At 48.6% G+C, this 17,669-nt stretch overlaps 1 protein-coding gene across 1 annotated transcript in view; it reads left to right on the top strand.

Moving 5' to 3' along the window:
- Positions 1 to 17,453, top strand: part of Eipr1 (EARP complex and GARP complex interacting protein 1) — a 101,758-nt gene extending 84,305 nt beyond the window's left edge. The window contains 4 exon segments of the mRNA XM_051201214.1: positions 10,225 to 10,361; positions 13,226 to 13,393; positions 14,815 to 14,979; positions 16,917 to 17,453. Of these exon segments, the coding sequence (XP_051057171.1) occupies positions 10,225 to 10,361; positions 13,226 to 13,393; positions 14,815 to 14,979; positions 16,917 to 17,091 (645 nt within the window). The 3' untranslated portion in view covers positions 17,092 to 17,453.
- Positions 17,454 to 17,669: the final 216 nt, after the last annotated feature.

Genomic DNA, 17,669 nt, shown 5'->3' with positions numbered 1-17,669 from the left:
ATTTTGTTATTTCCCTCCTACCACTCTACTATCTCACTACCCTGTACTTTCCCACACAAAAGGTTTTCATTAAAAAAAAAAAAAAAAAAAAGTAAATGTTAAGCAGCACAGGCCTATAATTCCAGCTAATCAGGATGCTGAGGCAGGAGAATTGCAAATTTAAGGCTTTCTTGACTATAGTGTGAATTCAAGGTCAGAATGGACAACTTAGTAAGACACTGTTCAGAATGAAGAATCAGCAGGGCAGAGCTCTAGAACAACGGTAGAGCACTTTCAAGCACTAAACTTGATCTCCAGAATAGCAGAAACCTGAAATTAGTGATATCCCCAGGCCCCTCAGCAGCATTGCTGACAGTACTTCTGCTGTTAGCTGTGCGCATGGTGTTGCATCCCCAAAGTCCACAGTGCACAAGGTTTGCCTTTGAGTTGGACCCTGTGGGTGCAGACAGATGCAGATGTTAGGGCTCCGTGCTGCAGAACTCTGCAGGGGCCCCCACTGCCCAAAAGCCCATTGTTTAGCCCATTTTCTCTCTGTTCTCTTCTTGCTCCTCTGGTAACTGCCTGTCTGCTTACCTTGTCACTTTTTGCTCAGCTTTGTCTTTTCTGGAATGTCACAGAATTGAGACCTGACATGTGTGGTCTTCAGTTCAGCTTCTTTCAGTTTGTCAGGGCAGGCAAGGTGTCTTCTCACAGCCTGATCAGTATTACTTACCCAAATACTGTTCCTCTTGGGGACTGTCCTGTGGTTTAAGCCTGGGAATCCCCAGGAGCTGTGGATTCTGAAGGCATTCTCATCCAGGTATTCCTAGGTGCCTGTGTTTCTGTGTCCTACATTGAGGCTCATGAACCATTTGAGTTAATAATTATCTAAGGTCACATATATTGGACCTTACCCAGAGGGATGGATGATGGAACCTCTCACCAACCATGTGAGTGTGACAGGTAGTTTCTTGACTTGCTTGTGTGTGCATTTTGTAGGGTACATACAGGCTTCCTGAAGTACTTCTGGGTCTGCTCGGCTGGTATTTGTTGTGATGGCTTTTCTGGCTTCACATTTGGGATGAGTGAGGCCAAGGTCCCCTCTGGTCAGCCTCCTGCAGTGGCTGCACCTTTGCTTTGCAGAGGAGGAAGCACCTACTGCATCTTCTATTTAGTAGATGTCTTCTCATCTGCTTTATGTTTGGAGACATGGATGATATAAGAATTCCATGTCTCTAATCCAAGAAATGCCTGAAAGTCCACATCCATATGGATGAATGCTGTGTGTGTGTTTTTACCTAACCAGTGCTAGGGGACGTGGGAGGAGGATAACAAGCAGTCAGAGTGAGTAGTGGTGGCTGGCTCCACAGTGTAGATGACAGGCCTTGCTCTCCATGCAGTTCTTGTGACCTGGAGCTAAGCTTAGACTCTTAAGAGCCAGTCATGTCCCAGGCCTAGGCCATCTGATGTCAGAAGAGGTTGCAGGCAGCTTTGGAGGGGCTTACTTCTCACCAGTGTTTGAGTATATTTAAACTGAGACGTGTTCTTTGACCCTCTGACTTGGCAGATGGAAGCAAGAGGCTTAAAGAGGCCAAGGAGCCTTCTGCAGTGCCCTGGATATGAGCAACAGATGAGGAATTGGCCTCCTTATTCCAGCAAAGGAGATTCCCAAGGCCTCACCTGCCCAGCCCCCTCCATCCTTCAGGATGGCGGGATCTCAGTGGCTGACTCATGACTTCAGTTTGAGCCTCTGCAATTGTCAGTAACATTGCACCCAGGGAGAGTGAGTTTGATTTTTGAAAGAAAATTGGAACAACATGCTGTAAATAAGATCATTACTGAAATTTGTAAGCTGGCTGGTAGAAATATGAAAAACAAATGAAAACTGGTTTTCTTGTGAGACTCGAATTCCGGTGTCTTTTCTGAATCATGAAGGTTAATGCCACTTTTATAGAGTCTGGACTTGAGGTGTGGATCAGTGGACTAATGTTAAGGACAACTAACTGTGCTAGGTACAGGGCCCCGTCTATAACTTGAGACCTGTGGGGCTGAGGCAGTAGCAACAAATGTTCGTCATCTGCTTGAGGCTATAGAGCTAATTCAGGGCTAAGCCTGAGCTTTATATGTAAAGCTATCTATATGTTTAGCTTCTGGATCTGCTACCCCATTTGTACTGCTCTAGACAATCTTTGCAAAAATGCAGTATAACATTCCTTTGGTTCCTGCAACACCTTGGTATAGGGTTCAATTCTCTCCCCTGGTTAATGAACCTTATCCCAAGCATTCAAAGCTGCTGAACGTCATAAAGACAAGATGTGTTTATCACATGCAGCTTGAGTTTCTGAATCAGCATAAAGACCCTCACCAAGAACTTTATCTTGGGGAGCTTTATAACCTTTCTTTAAGCCTTGAAGTTCAAGAGCTTGCACACATGCAGGAGAGTGTAGCCAGCAGAGGGGTGCCCCTAAGGCAGGCACTGAGCAGTTACCAATGTGAACCAGCTCCCAGGAGCTGAAAAACCCGGGAGGCATGCTTGCACATGCAAGTGAGCGATTGCAGATTAGCTGGTGGAATCAGGTGTGGGGTGCTAGCCGAATGCTGTGGCTGGGGCAGAACACGCTAGCAGGGGGATGGGAGCAGTGTGACCTAGGCACAGACGCCCCGCTGTCTGGGTGAAAACTAGTCCCCAGGTCCCATGAACATCCACATGGGTTGGGTGCCATATGCTGATGTATAGATTAAGATACAAGGGACTAGGTTTAGTACAGGTTATTAATTTTATTTGGGGAGAAGTCACTTACATAAGAAACCGCTGACCCTCAAGTCCCTGCTCCAAGGATCCACACCCAGGGTGCTCTCGTGACCCGACCTGAACCAAGAGAGCCCTCTGGGGTCTGGGATCCCAGATGTAACCTAACCCTCCATCACGTCTGTACCTGTAACCATAACCAAACAGGCGTGGTCAGTACTACAGGTGCAGGCCGTGTGGATATCTCACTACAGCTATCTTATTTTAAAAGTTACTGTCCTTAAGGTGTAGAGTTAGTAATTTACTAAGCACATATCTTACTGTGATCTGTGGCCTTTGATTTTATAAATATTACAGATAACTAACTCACTGATTCCCCAGTACTGGAGTCACATGTCTAGCAGCTGAGTGCTGGTGTCCCTGACTGTAGGAGGTATCTTTCCGGCAACAGGTAGATCCACCTCCTCAGGACTAAGTTTATTTACAGAAAGGAACTGCTTGTGGTACAAGCCCAGTGTGTCTGTGTGCTCAGTGCCCACCATTCTACATCCATCCAGGGTCCTCTGACAGGTGTCCCGCTGCAGAACCCTTGGCTGGAGATGGCTCAGAGGTTAAGAGCACTGGCTGCTCTTTCAGATGAATCAGGTTTAATTCTCAGCACCCACATGGTAGCTCACAGCCATCTGTAACTCTAGTTCCAGGACCCTCACACAGACATACATGCAGGCAAAAAAATGCACATAAAATACAAATTAAAAAAGGAGGCATGTCCCAATGACCTACTTCCTCCAGCTAGGCCCTACCTCCTAATATCTCCAGGTCCTCCCCCAAAAATCACACCACTAATTGGGAACCAAGTATTCAAAACATGAAACTGAGAGTTATTTCATATTTAAACCATAATATTCTTCTGTCTACCCGATCCCCAAAGCCATGGCCATCTTATAATGCAAAATGACTTTAGCTCATCTCTAAGAGTGCCCAATCTTAACATTTCAAACATTGTTCAGAAACTCCATGTGGATTTGAGGTCATTCATAGCTGTGTGCCCTATAAAACTCAGAAAACAAATTACTGACTTGAACATAAAATGGCACCAAGTAAACATCCCCATTCCAAAAGGAAGGAGTGGGAAGACAGCAATGAAAGATTGGGCCAAAGCAAAACTGGAACACTAAAACCTGTAGTTTCGTGTCTGGCAACTAGCACACAGCAGTGTGATGTGAGAGCCAGAGGCCTTGGGTAGCCCTGTGGCAGATCACAGGGTTTCTCTCCTGGGCTGCCTCTGTTCAGTGCCTGCTGCTTTCCCTTGTAGATGTTTCGTGTTCTTCTCCTTGCTCCAACATACTGGGATCTCAATTGCAGGTTTGGTTTCATCCTCACAGTCCACACCATTCTCCCAGGGGCCTTGCCCTAGGGGGGCACTGTCCTTCCAAGGGCTCCACACATGGATCCTGATCCTGCCACACACTGCCCAGCCTCCCTGTCTTTCCTTTCAATTCTGGGTGGAAGTTTCCATGATCCTGCAGCTCTTGTATTCTGCATCCCTACAAAATTAGCATCATGTGGATGGTGCCAAGGTCTGCTGCCAGCTTGAGTGTCAGCCAGGTCTTCTTGGAATGGTAGCAGGCTCTGAGTGCCTGGGTGGGCAACCTCTGTAAGAAGGACACCCTGGGCTGCTTTGTCTCAAGGGAAAGTCTTTCAGTAGTTTGTTCTTTCATCCCTGTGGGCTGGTGGGACCTGGCTGGCCAGTTCCCGAGGTACCCTCAAGGTGGCTTCTTTTGTCCCATTGAAAAGCAAGGGCTTTCTAGTAAGTAGCTTAAGTCTCTTTAGCAGCTGTGTCAACCTGTCCACAGTTTCCAGTATGCTCATTTTTTGGCCAAAGTACATGGTTTTTAGGCCTTTCTGCTTTGGTTTAGCCTCTGATTCTCACTGTAAACCTGGTTACAAGCAGCCAACAGTGGCCATGCCACAGCCTTGAGATTGCCCCTACAAATGAGTCTGCCCTCTTTAAACCCAGGCCCCTGCAGAAGTCCATTTCTAGTATCTCTAGACTGCATGGCCTTTGTTCTGACCTCATCCCCAGAGACACTCAACTCTCTTAATATTCTATGTGTTGTGTACTGAGTCATGACAAAATTCAAGAAAAGTACCATGTGTCAGACAATTGCTGTTTTATTTTATTTTATCTTATTAGTGTGTGTGTGTGTGTGTGTGTGTGTGTGTGTGTGTGTGTTGCAGTTAGCATTTTCAGATGGTGTTGCAAGATGGTAGGCTGCATTTCACTGCAATTGCAAGATGGGGCTTAAGAGAAAAGGGAGTTGGACACTGATGAAAAGATGAAGACAAAGCAGGTTTTCAACAGTGTGAAGGTCCTCTGCTCCATATCCAACTGCTCTGCCATTGCTACATATCACTGGTGTTTGTCATGATGCTGGCAAGATGGCTGCAGCTGTTCCTGCCCATCACAACCAGTACCAGCAAAGAGAATCCCATATCGTATCTAAATGAGTCACTGGCTTCAGTCTCAGGCCAAAGGCTGGGAGAAGACTCACAGAGTAAGGTGGCTAGAGCTATCACATAAGCTGCTCCTACCTTGCCCTTCACACAGCCTGTGTGGGCCGCTTTGTGCCATGTAACAGTGTAAGTGCCACAGACAGTCCTGCCTCTTCAAGGAGGTAGGATGGGGTGCTTGGCTCTTTCTACAGGGCAGCTATGAGCATCATGCATGCTCCTGGTTGCTTTCTGGCTCAGTGGCCATGGTGGTAAAAGTGCAGCTCTTTGTCTTCACAACTCTAACGCCAAGACTTTTCTGAAGTGCACCCATGTGAGGTTCAGGGATGACAAAGGTCATTACACTGTGTTCATTGGAAGGTGTTTCCTTTTGGTTGTATCCTGGCATTAGTGATGCTTCATCTGAAAGTGTTTAATCCCTGAGTATTTCTCTTTAATGCTGAAAAACATGACTGTGTTTGTCATATCCTGTGGCTTCATGTCTCAGAAAGACCAAGGTGTGGTGGCCATCCTTGCAGAAAGTCCATGCTGCTGCCCTGAGTGGGTCGCTCCTAAGGTTTATCTTTCCTACTCCTTGCATCAGGAGTCCACACTCTAGCCTATCTGCCTCAAGTGGCCATGTGGCCATGAGTGAGTTCCCCACCCCACTTGAGATGTAGTTTTCTCCTCTGTGAAGTAAGGGTGGGGGGGGGGTTCTGTGTTGTCCCTCACCTTAGCTTCATTTTCATTGTCTCCCCTCCACCTCTGAACTCCTCAGCTGGTGCCTCAGCTGAGGACCTCTGCTGCTGTCTCACACCTGACAGCCCACAATGATACATTTGTGTTTTACATCCCACTTGAGACTTGGGTATGGCCCAGTGGTTCCTCTGTGTGAACTGTCCCTGGACCTGGGCTCCTGCCTGCCATGGTCTTCACACCTTCACACCTTCCCCATCCCCTCCCCTTTCCTTCTACTTTGTTGTTCTCTCCCCAGCATTGGGTGCCTCACTCCTGTGTTTCCCAGCTTAAGTTACAGCTGCCCCTCAGGAAACTGCCCTCCTTCCCACAGCTCAGGAAATCTTAGAAATGTATACCATGATGGCTAACCTGGCCCCACCATTCATTTGCTAGGTTTCTCAAGACAGCAATGGTTTCCTCATCTGTGTCTTGTGAGATGTGATCGTATTATCAGGAAATGAACCAATAGCCAGCCCCATGTGCCTTGCCTGGCTCTGTGGTTGGGGTTTCTGCTTCTGCCTTGAGCTGTTACATACAGGCAGATACTGAGTGCGAGGAGACAGTGCTTGCACAGCAGTAAGCAGTTGCTCTGTGGCCTTGTGATAAATTGGTGGATGGTTGATGACTTGTGAACTGATGGCTTATTGTTTCAGGAATGTAGAGCTGCCTACAGGTGAAGTTCAGTGTGGGGAAGCAGGCTGTGTTTTACTCTGTTGACTAGGCTTGCTGCAGTCCTCACCGGGTGGGGTGGACATCGTGGGGGCGGTGGAGGCTACAGGAGCTTGTGCTGTCTGATGCTGGGGTCGTTCCTTCTGGCATGGTGCCAGGCATTTTCACCTCAGCTTTACCAATGGCTTGCTCTGTCCCCTCCATGAGTCTGCATTCTTTTAAAGACATGACATAGGACTGGAGAGATAGCTCAGCAGTTTAGAGCAGTAGCTTCCAGAGGACCCACGTTTGAGTTCTAACGCCCAAAAGATGGTTTACAATCATCTGTTACTTCAGTCACAAGGAATCTAATGCCCTATCCTGGACTCTGGGGCACTAGGCACACATGTGGTTCACAGACATCCATGTAGGCAAATGCCTTTACACATAAAATAAAAAAAAAATTACCTTAAAAACCCCAATATGACCTTATATTTTCTTTCCTGAAGACTGGCAGCAAATGCATGTGCTTAATGGGAAACTGATGAGAACCCAGTGTTGAATAGGCAAAACGAAACATCCCTGTGTGTTGAGCTTCGGTGTTTTAGTTTAGTCTCTATCACCACCAAGTTGTCATTAACCAGAACACTAGGTTTCCAGGAGATGAGACAAGTGGCTCTTTTAAAGCTTGAGAAGATATTGTAGGAAGTTTTTCATTCACACTGTGCATTTGGAGATTTAGGCATCGAGCCTAAGTTGCCAATATTATTGCCCGAGACTAGCCATTCTACATCCTTATTGTGGAAATACCAAGTGGGTGTTAATATCACTGTCTGGTTAGAATTTCTTTTAGATCTTGACGTAGCATTGCTGTTGGCTCTCCCTTTTGAAACTGTTCCATCATGTCCGCCAGCTCTTGCCATCTTCCCGTGTCTCAGAGTCCGCACTCTGTTGTGCTTCTTGCCTCCTTTCTCTCCCTTCTATACAGCTTCACATCAGCTTCTTCCTCAGGCTTCAGCATGCTCTTCACTTGCTCTATAATGTCTGCCGGTAGCTCAGTCAGGGTCTAAAACCTCCTTCTGTGAACCTTTTTTTTGTTGCTGTTAATTGCAATGCTGGGGATAGAACTGGGCCTTGTGTCTGCTAGTCAAGCAGGACTCTGTCATTGAGCCACATGCCCAGCCCTCCTCATGCCCCTGTGCTAACTGAACAGAACTGCACCCTGGTAGCAGAACAAGGAAAAGAAGGGACTGGGAACCTGAAACAGTGAGCAGAGAGAGCAGAAGACCCCAGTCTCATGAGTGCCTCACCCTCTTTGTCCTGCAGGCTCCCCCACTCCCTATCTTTGACTGTCCCTGGTTGGCAGCTAGACTCTCCGATACCCTTCTATGGGAGTTGTATGCTGAGTTCTGAAAGCTGACTTGCACCTGGCCACTGGTGGCCTCTCAGGTCCTCTGAGCATCATTCCTTCTGCCCTGGACTGAGTGAGAGAAAACATGGAGGTGGGTGGGGTCTTGGCGTCCCCAGAACTCATCCGGCCAGGTCTCCAGCCACCACCTTGAATATGACGATCCTGAAGTAGCTCAGGCTTCCTGGGCTCTAACTCTCTTCCCCTTTGCCGTTTTCTTCCTGGGTTTCTGAGTGTCCTGCCTGTGTTGGGGAGCGTAGGCCTGGAGCTGGACAGTGGCCTTACCTCCAGCTCTTCTCCCCTTCCTGGCATCTCACCATACCCGTCCCTCCTGTTGTGCTGCATGCTGCTGTGTATCCTGTCTCATGAGAACTTAGTGGCAAAGGGTTATTGAGTACCACACACATCTCACATCTGTCTGTGTGTTCTTCCCACTCTTCCCACTGTTGCTGTTGCCACAGCCCCTCTCATTGCACCTTCAGCATCTAACACATTCCCCAGGCTGCCCCACATGAGGTAGGGTTTCCTTTCTCTCTGCCCTCACCCTGTCTTCTTGTTTGGACCATTTTCTGGTACCCATATACCTGCCTCAGTGTCCCCTTGGAACAGGGTGAAAGCTTCTGCACAGAGCCGACATGGCCTTCAGCTCTTTGTGAGGGGGTGAAAGGTCAGGCCTGTGGGTCTTCAGAGTTGGGCTCATCCAAACAGCATGCTGATGAGTCAGGTAGGAGCATGAGGCTTGCAGAGCCAGTGTGATTTTCTGGGGTAGTGAAGTCCTTTTGGGTGGTGACCACTCACTACAGTGGAAGGCATGAAGATTTGCATTGTAAGATGTTTGTGTATTCCTTGGCTGCATGGTCTCCCTGTAGGGAGAGAAGAATACTTTCTTCTAGATGCCCAGGGAAGAGGAATAGGGAGTACATCTTCATAGCCTCTTTTGAGATGCCATTTGGCACACAAGGCCATTCCCGTGGACTCTGTGGGACAGGCTGTTTCACCATCCACTTCCCTGCCAAGACTTCTGTGTCATACCTGTCTGTGACCTCTTCTCACATAGACCCTGCTGGATGACAGCTTCCTGAGTATCTGGTCTCAGGTGAGAGCTGCAGTTGTCACAATGCTGTATCAGATGGGCACCTCCCTCACCTCTGTGCACCTGTCCCGTGCACAACCAAGGCTGTTGCAGGGTATCCACTGCCCAGCCAGCAGGTTGTAGAGATCCTGCAACCCAGCCTCAGAATGCCTCCATTCTGATGGCCTCCACTGGTGATAGGAAAGCCCGAGCCTCAGATAAGGGTGGCTTCTCAGTCCCTCCCAGAAGCCCTGATGACTTCCATCCTGTGGCTTTGCTTCCTAGTGCTGTGATTCAAACCCACAGTCAGACCCATATTCCTCTCATGGTCAGAGGGCACAGCAACACCAGATCCTACCACAGGACATTATGCCCTATTAGCAACCCCAGAAGACCTCTCTCCAACTATTCCTAGCTACTGAGGCTTGGCCAGGCTCCCTGGGTGACTGGCCACACCGCTTCTCATGGGGCTCTGAGAGCACAGTTTGAAGATTAAAATGAATTCATCAGCAATGGGTTTGGGCATGTTGAAGTACAAGAGATGGTGCCGAAGTGAACCAGATGAGTAGAGCTTCAAACAGAAAATGGAAAGACCTGGGGCCTTTAACGGAAGATCCCAGGCAGGGGGAACGTTCAGTGGGCTTCTCTACCAGGCTCAGAGCCCCAAGAGACAGTTTTGTGGGTCCTTTCCAGCCTGTGGAGATGGAGGGAACCCCGTGAAGGTCCCGTGCTTCTCGTGATAAAGGAGAAGAGACTGTATTGGGAATAGCTTTGATTAAAGAACATGTGTCGTTCCGGAAGCAGCTGACCATGGGGACTTGGTTTCCTCTGTCTCTGGAAAAGCCAGATGTTTGAGTTATTCCGTATTGTTCTCTTCAAGCTTGAGCTGATTGTCTCTAATCACACACTTGGAGCAAGCCCTCCATAATAGGGCTATTAATGTGCCTTCTATTTTTTGCTGTGCTCAGTTTTATTTTATTTTATTTTTCCAATAAAGTTCAAATGGTTTTCCCTTCTAAGGGAGGGAAACAAAGACAGAATCCCCTAATTGTTCTAATTATTTCCATAAAATCCCAAGAATCGTATAAGCAGTTCAGATTTTTCTTCTCTCCTTTGAACAATACCCACCATGCCCAGCTGGCCAGCTCAGCAGCTCTGGAAGGAAGGGGACAGCTGAGGTTCACTGCAGGGCGGTGGAGCCCACACCACAACTGCACCCAGGTGGCCACAGCAAGCGACACCACGCTGAGAGGCTGGGATACACGGAGCATGAGGTCAGTGATGTGCCCACACTTTGGATCCCTGTTTCTTTCTCCCTTCCCTTCCTCCTCTGAAGGAGTTGATTGAAAGCCAGAGGTGCTGGGGACATGTGGCTTGCAGTCTTCCCTCTCACTTCTGTTGGAATTATCTTCACCCCAAATTAAGCTGGGAGGCCATTGCAGGGAGTTGTCATGGTGCTGGCTTTGTGATGTCCCTTAGCTTTTCCTGTGTCAGAGGCAGTGTAGAAGGAAACCCAGGCCAGTGCTTTGTGGTGCCTCATAAGCCCCATGGCGACACAGATGCTCCATCTCTGTGATTAGCGCTGCAGGCTGGCACTTTCAGTCCCCAGCCTAAGCCTCCCTTGTGGAGTTGTCTGGCCATTTCTGTGCTCTCAAGAGCCATACCTATTGGGCAATCATATTTTGTCATTTAAGTAATTATACGCAACAACCAGCAGTTCTAATGGAACAAACAAGAGCGATTTTTCTGTTCCAGTTGTGATTTTGATAGGCAGAGGAGTGATGGTGGGATGTCTGTTGCCATGGCAACGGGAGCCTGCACAGGCTCCTTTAAGATGCAGTTTATCCCCTTAGCACACCATCATTTATCACTGAGCTGAAGAGACGGATGTCATGTAATAACGTGAGCTTCTCCCATGGTGGGGGAACACCTTTAATTTTAGTTCTGAGGCCCCTGTGAAAATCCAGGGCTGACAAATAACCGGTAGGCACTCCTCCCCTGTGCATATCTGCACAAAGGAGTGATTTGGCTCCCTGATCAAGCTGGAGGCCGTGGACTCAAACCGTGATGGATATCCTGCACAGCCCACTTCTCTTTGTCCTCTGGGCTTCTCTTCTTGCTGCTCTTTGAAGGATGTGAAGGCAAGAAGCTCAAAGTCTGCCTCACACACCAAAATACAAGATGCATGCAGCATTGGCTGGCAGCTCCCCACAGTGACCTTGTTGTGCTCAGGTTGTCTCTGTGACAAGTCACCAACTTCCAAAGGAAGTGTCACCATAACAGCAAGCCTTTGCTCCTCTCATTGATGGCAACTTCTTTGGCAACAGCCTTATTTTTGTCTAGCCAGGCTGTCTGTACTGTTTCTTCTGGGGTGTGTTAAAGTTGTGCTGCCAGAAACTGAAACAAGCCTCAGTCAAGCACAGTACACCCATGACTGCCTGTGGCTTTCAGAGTGTCCCACATTGTTGATTTTACAGATTAGCCTGTTTCACATGAGAGTGCTAAGGTTTGGGGCATCTGATTTTGGAGGATAGGGGAAATACCTGGATATTGAGAAAGTGTAGTATATGCTATTGAAGATGTAAAATGCCAGGTTGGGGAGACACTTTCATGAGTAAAAGCATTTGTCCCATAAGCCTGACAACCCAGGTTTACATCCCCAGGACCCACACCAAAGCTACATGCAACAACACAAGGGTCTATAACCCCAGCATGCCCTGCTGATGGGAGGCAGAGGCCAGGGAATTTCCGGAAACTCAAGAGCACATGCCAGTTTTACACAGCAGCAAAAAAGGCCTTGTTTCAGAACTGAAAGTGCAAAGATAGGACAAACACCTGAAGGTTGTCCTGATCTCCACATGTGTACACATGTACTCATGTACATGAATGCCCATGTGCACACATCTCATTCATGTATGTGTAAGTTAATTAATTAAAATGTGTTCAGACTGGGGACTCCAACCTGAGGGGAAGGGAAGGGGCTGAGATGATATTCGTTGCAGGACAGAAGACCATGATAGGGTTCCACTATATGAAAGGTAATTATGTCTTCCAGGTTGTACCCCGATCCCCACTGAAGCCATAGCAAATGAGGAAGCCACTGGTAGCACTGGAGGTTTGGGCTCTCCCTGAGGGAGGGGGATCAGTAGAATGTCGAAAGGATGGGCACTATAGGGTTATATTGGGTCCAGCACTGCCTGGGCCTCTCTCCACCCCCACTGGGTGATCTGACCCTGTTTTGGGTATATGACATCGTAATGACTGCAGCCAGAGAAACAGGGTTGGAGAGGTGGGGGGAGGAAAAGAAAGGGAGAAAAGAGAGAGTGAATATGAATATATACAAGTATACATGTATGCATGTGCATGAACATATGTGTGTGAACAATGTGGACATGGGTCAGGTATCTGTGGATGTGCATTGAGCACATGTACTCTAAACCATCATATGGGTAATTCCAAACACCCCCTTTCCACATCTCCTGCCTTGAGAACGAGTGGGGATGCAGACAGACACCAAATAAGCACAGCATAGCAAACCCTGTCAACATTTCTCTCATTGGTTTTTCAGCTTTTTCTGTTTTTCTTTCTCTTTCTCCATGTATCTCCAAACAGTAGCAACACAATACCCTTCACTGCCCAGTCTTCTCCTTTTTCTTCCTTATTCTGTGCTTCAAAGTTGCCAGGGTGTCACACATCTGGTCCAGCTTCTACATGGCTGTCATTGTCCCTCTGGCCCCTCCCCCTCCCAAGAGTGGGTGGAAGTGGCTTCACAATGGTGTACAAGTGTAAATTAGAGGATAACTTGAAGGAGTTGGTTCTCTCCTTCCATAGTGTGGGTCCCTGGGAGCAAACTCAGGTGATCAAGCTTGGTGGCAGGCAACTTTACCCACTGTGTCACACTTTTGATACTTACAAGCCATTGTCCACTTGTCCATTTGGTCCAGGGAACTACACATACACTCCTGGGATGTCAACACTGTTTTTTATCATGAACCATTTCTGCAGGGATTCCCTCTGCTTGGCTGCCAACAGAGGCATGAGCCAGCTCTCCTTCAGTTGAGGGCTTAGTGAAAGCCCTGGAAAAGTGAGGTGGCTACCACAGCCCATTCACTCTTTACATGAGCCATTATCCCTCCAGCCAGATATACTGCATAGAGAACGCTCATGGGCAGCTGGTGCGTGACCTCGACTTCAACCCCAACAAGCAATATTACCTCGCCAGCTGTGGAGACGACTGCAAGGTGAAGTTCTGGGACACACGGAATGTCACCGAGCCTGTGAAGACCCTGGAGGAACACTCCCACTGGTACGGAAACTCATTTGCATGCTGCTTTAGGGAAGGGGGGATTATGTAATTTATTTTGCTAATTACTTTACCATTTGGAAAAGCACAAACCAGCTTAGTTTGTGCTGCTGTGAATCATTCAATCAGCCCAGTTTTATTCTTCCTAAAGAAACACTAATTCCAAATGTGAATGTTTGTGATTTAGAAGTGTAGGAAGAGAAGAAAAACACCAGATTTGGTTCTTCTTTAAACCGCGCCGGTTCAAGTGTGGAAAAGTAAATGTGCGCAGATGTTCACACAGCATTGTTTGCCACTCGAGGAACCTGGAAGCGACCCAAATGTCCATCAGTAGGGGATTGGTTAGGTAAATTTGGTGACATCCATGCAGGGGAGATTATGCAGCTGCCAGAAGGAATGAGGCATATCTGTATGCATGGGTATGGAAAGACGCCCACGACCATTCATCCTCTCCAAATATTGTCTTGATGTGTACCATATGCTGAGAGGAAAAAAGAATGAAATGCAGATTAGTATATATGGCATGAAATCATGTTATTATTCCAACATAGCCTATATGTGCATGTTCACACATGTTTGTGTCTGTGCGTAGGAAATGTGTGACTATATAAGTGTCTGTACATGTGTATGTGTGGGAGATATGTGTGTTCGTGTATGTGCATGAAATGTGTATGTGTGTGTATGTATGAAGGTGTGTGCAGGAAAGTCTGGCTGACAGAGTCACTTTCTTGAGTCCTCCTCTCTAGGTAAGGAGGTCCCTCCAGGGGTTTTCCTTCCTGGGCTGGATTTGCTAGTTCCTTCCCAGAAGTGGTGCTGTGTCTCTGAAGCCCCAGGGTCCTCTGTGCAGCTCTGATGAACTAGATGAATGGCTGTAATCTGCTGCAGCCTGAACAGAAAGCTCAGCTGCACCCACCATGCGGAGCACAGCTTTGCACGTGAGGCCTGCTGCACTGTCCAGCTGGGCACTGGAGTCTTCTGTGATCTTAGCAGGATCCTGGGGGCCAAACTCGGCAGGGCCTCTGGCTATCAAGAGGAAGAAGTGTCCCAAGTATCAGACCTGACACTTGGGTGGTACACAGACCCTTGTCTTGGGTCATGTGGCAGCGCATGCTGCAAAGGTGTGTGGGGCACTGTTAGATGTTCCAGGTTGTGGCTAATCCATGGGTTGCTTCAGGAGGCAGAGTGACAAGCCTTTTCCTGCTGCAGGTGCAAGCTGACATTTAGTATTCTGGTCTTATTTGTTGGGTCCTCAAAGAATATTTTAGAGTAGCACATGGTAGGTTCTGGTTCCTTCCTGAAAGCCCCTGGCATCAGCATATGTGGTGTTGATTACATTGCTACACCTAGTGTAGCCCTGTCCAGTAAGGTCACGGTTACTCGTATGTATTCACTCACAATTGTTTATCTGCTCATGACCGTTGTAGGGTATGGAGTGTCCGCTACAACCACTCTCACGACCAGCTGATCCTCACTGGCAGCAGCGACAGCAGAGTCATCCTGTCCAATATGGTATCTATCTCCTCAGAGCCCTTTGGCCACCTGGTGGATGATGATGATGTCAGTGATGCAGAGGAGCACCATGCTGAGAAGTAAGGGACACAGCTGTGGGTGACTTTCTGGGCAAGAGTTCTCCCTGGACACAGATGACATCTGGGTCCAAGCAATTTCAATGTGTGATACAGATGATGTCCCCATTCTCTCTGCAGTCTACAGACCACAGATCTGAAGGTCATTAGCTCTTAGATAAGGAACAGTACAGTTATAAAGGGTCTGCCTACATGGTTGGAATCCCTATATTTCTGTATTCTCCACAGTCTTTCTAATGCCACATGTCATATCTGAAAGATTATTGTCTGCAAATCTGCAAATTTGAACACTGATAACAATGTGAATGACACCCCCTGGGTCTTGTCGCTCCCCGAGGAACTATCACAGTGTCACAGTTCTGACCATTTCCATGTAGGCCTCAGTTGGTTAATGTGGGTCTCAGTCCAGGACAGCGAGCCATTTGGTCCTCCTCAGCCCTGAGCACGGCACACCTGTCCTGGCGTGTACATCCCAGCCACACCATTGCGGTTCAGTACTTTCCAAAAGCCTTTTGTCGTGTAGCTGCTTCCCATGCTAATTGCCCCTGTGACTGGGAGATGGCCATGGTCCCACCCTCTTGTCAGTACTCCTGTTTCTTGCACACATAGAGGTCTGAGGTCTGAGGTTGCCCTCATAGCTGGTATGTGTGAGTCTGCATGGCTGTTGTGAGAGAAGGCATCAGGGCACATAGCTTGCTTTGTGGAGTCCACACTGGAGGGAGGTGCTCTTGTCCCCGAAAGTGTTTACCCTGCTCCTGTGTCAGTGGCTTCCCCCAAGGCATGCCCCAGAAGTTTATTCCCAGACTGCAGAGGAAGGAGACTCTGGGGTGAACCCCACTGAGTCTGACAGCCAGAGAGCCCAGAGCACAGTGCAGGCCCCTCCCTGGCCTGGTCTGTGTCCACACACGCTCCTTTGTTCACTTGTGTCTGGCTAGTCACTTTGTGAGGAGACACCTCTGTGTGGCTCATCTGCAGTGTGCCCCTCCGCTGTCAGTCTCCTGTTGGTGCACTGCTGAGCACAGGTGTAGAGCCTGCAGCTGTTCTTCCCAGGCGCCTATAGACTTGGCTTCTGCCAAGGAGGCTGTCTCTCACCTCCTCTGTTCCCTCAGTCTGCTAAGTGGTTAATGTGTGTGCTGCCCCCTGCTTGGGAAGCATTAAAGAAGCAGGGGAGAGATTGTGCCTAGCAGACTGTCCTGATGACTTCCTGCCACTGAATCCAGGAAGATGGGGTTCCCTGAGGAGACTCTTCTTGGTATTTGTCACAAAGTATTCTGTGACCACTGACAGGTCCACTTGCTGGGAAAGTGGGGGCCTTGTGATACCTTAGACTGCAGGTGCAATTCAAGGGTAGGTAGGGGACTTTAAGAGTTCCAGCTGTCTCGTGGGGAAAGGAAGCATTTTGTGCAGGCACTCAAGGCCCCCAGACTGCATTCAGTGCCTGGAAGTCATTCTGTGGAATGGGGAGAAAGTGCCAGAGCATCTGTGCCTTCTGAGAAGTGGCCTCTGCATGTGGGGTTTCAGGCCTCCTGATGCAGGCCAGGAGGCCCGCTCCTTGGGAATGCTTGCCACATGCTCACAGCCTGGAGATTCTCCGTGAGGACCACCTGGGCTCATGTCTAAGGATATGGAGAGAGGGTTGTTGGCTTACCCAGATCAGAGCCAGGAAGGCTCCACACCTGAGCGGGGATTAACACCTTTGCTATTATACTCTACTAGGCATAGCATCCCTGTCTCTAGACAGGGCCCTTGTAATACACCAGACAGGTGATCACCCCAGGAACTCATGGTGCCAAGGATGGGGGCACAAGGCATTGCTAGACACTCATGATGTCTGTAATCAGTCATGGGGGCTCCCGGGCTTGCGTGTTCCTGCCATGTTTTGCTCTGTGGACTCTCACCTCCTCTGTGCCTCACTTGGTTCTCTATCTCTTGGGCTGTAGGAGTAAGGAACCCCTGCAGGACAATGTTATCGCCACCTACGAGGAACACGAGGACAGTGTGTATGCTGTGGATTGGGCCTCCGCTGACCCCTGGCTATTTGCTTCCCTGAGTTATGACGGGAGGCTGGTTATCAACAGAGTCCCCAGGGCATTGAAGTACCACATACTGCTCTAGTGGCCCGTGGCACTGCTGGTTGGTACTTGGCAGGTTCTCAGAAATCTGCAGCTATGAGGTAATTCCCTTTGCAGACCGATGCCTCCGTGGCTGAGCCAACCTTGCTTCTACAGGGACTCGAAGGGACATGTGTGGAGCTTCTGTCAGAAGCTCATCCGAAGCTGTCAGCACAGTGCCTGGCTCAGGAGAAAGCCGTGCTGGACAGCCTGCCCTGCAGCGTGAATTGATGGTGGCCCAGTCTCTGGCTTGGTTTCTATTCTCTGTTCTAAGGGTGTTGGGAGTTTAACTTTTCACGAGTGTCTTTCCTCCTTGCTCTCCTCATGAGCTTACAAACTGAAATAAAGTGTACGGGGATGCACACACTGTACTCCTTTCAGGTTCTCTGCCTCATTGAGGAAATCACATAGCTCTTTGTTTTCTGTATCACAGCCTGGAAAGAATGAAGATTGTGGACAGGCGTGCCCTTCCCACAGTGCCATTAGGCAGAGTACCTATGAACTATTGGCCCCATGTGTGAAGGACAAGTACCCAGCCTTGAGAGCCTGGGTTGTTGGTGGTTTGCTATAGTGTTTCACTTA

Source organism: Phodopus roborovskii, unplaced genomic scaffold (assembly GCF_943737965.1).
Source record: "Phodopus roborovskii unplaced genomic scaffold, PHOROB, whole genome shotgun sequence".
NCBI lineage: Eukaryota > Metazoa > Chordata > Mammalia > Rodentia > Cricetidae > Phodopus > Phodopus roborovskii.
Note: the sequence above shows the minus strand (reverse complement) of the source record. Positions and strands in the feature narration are given on the sequence as shown.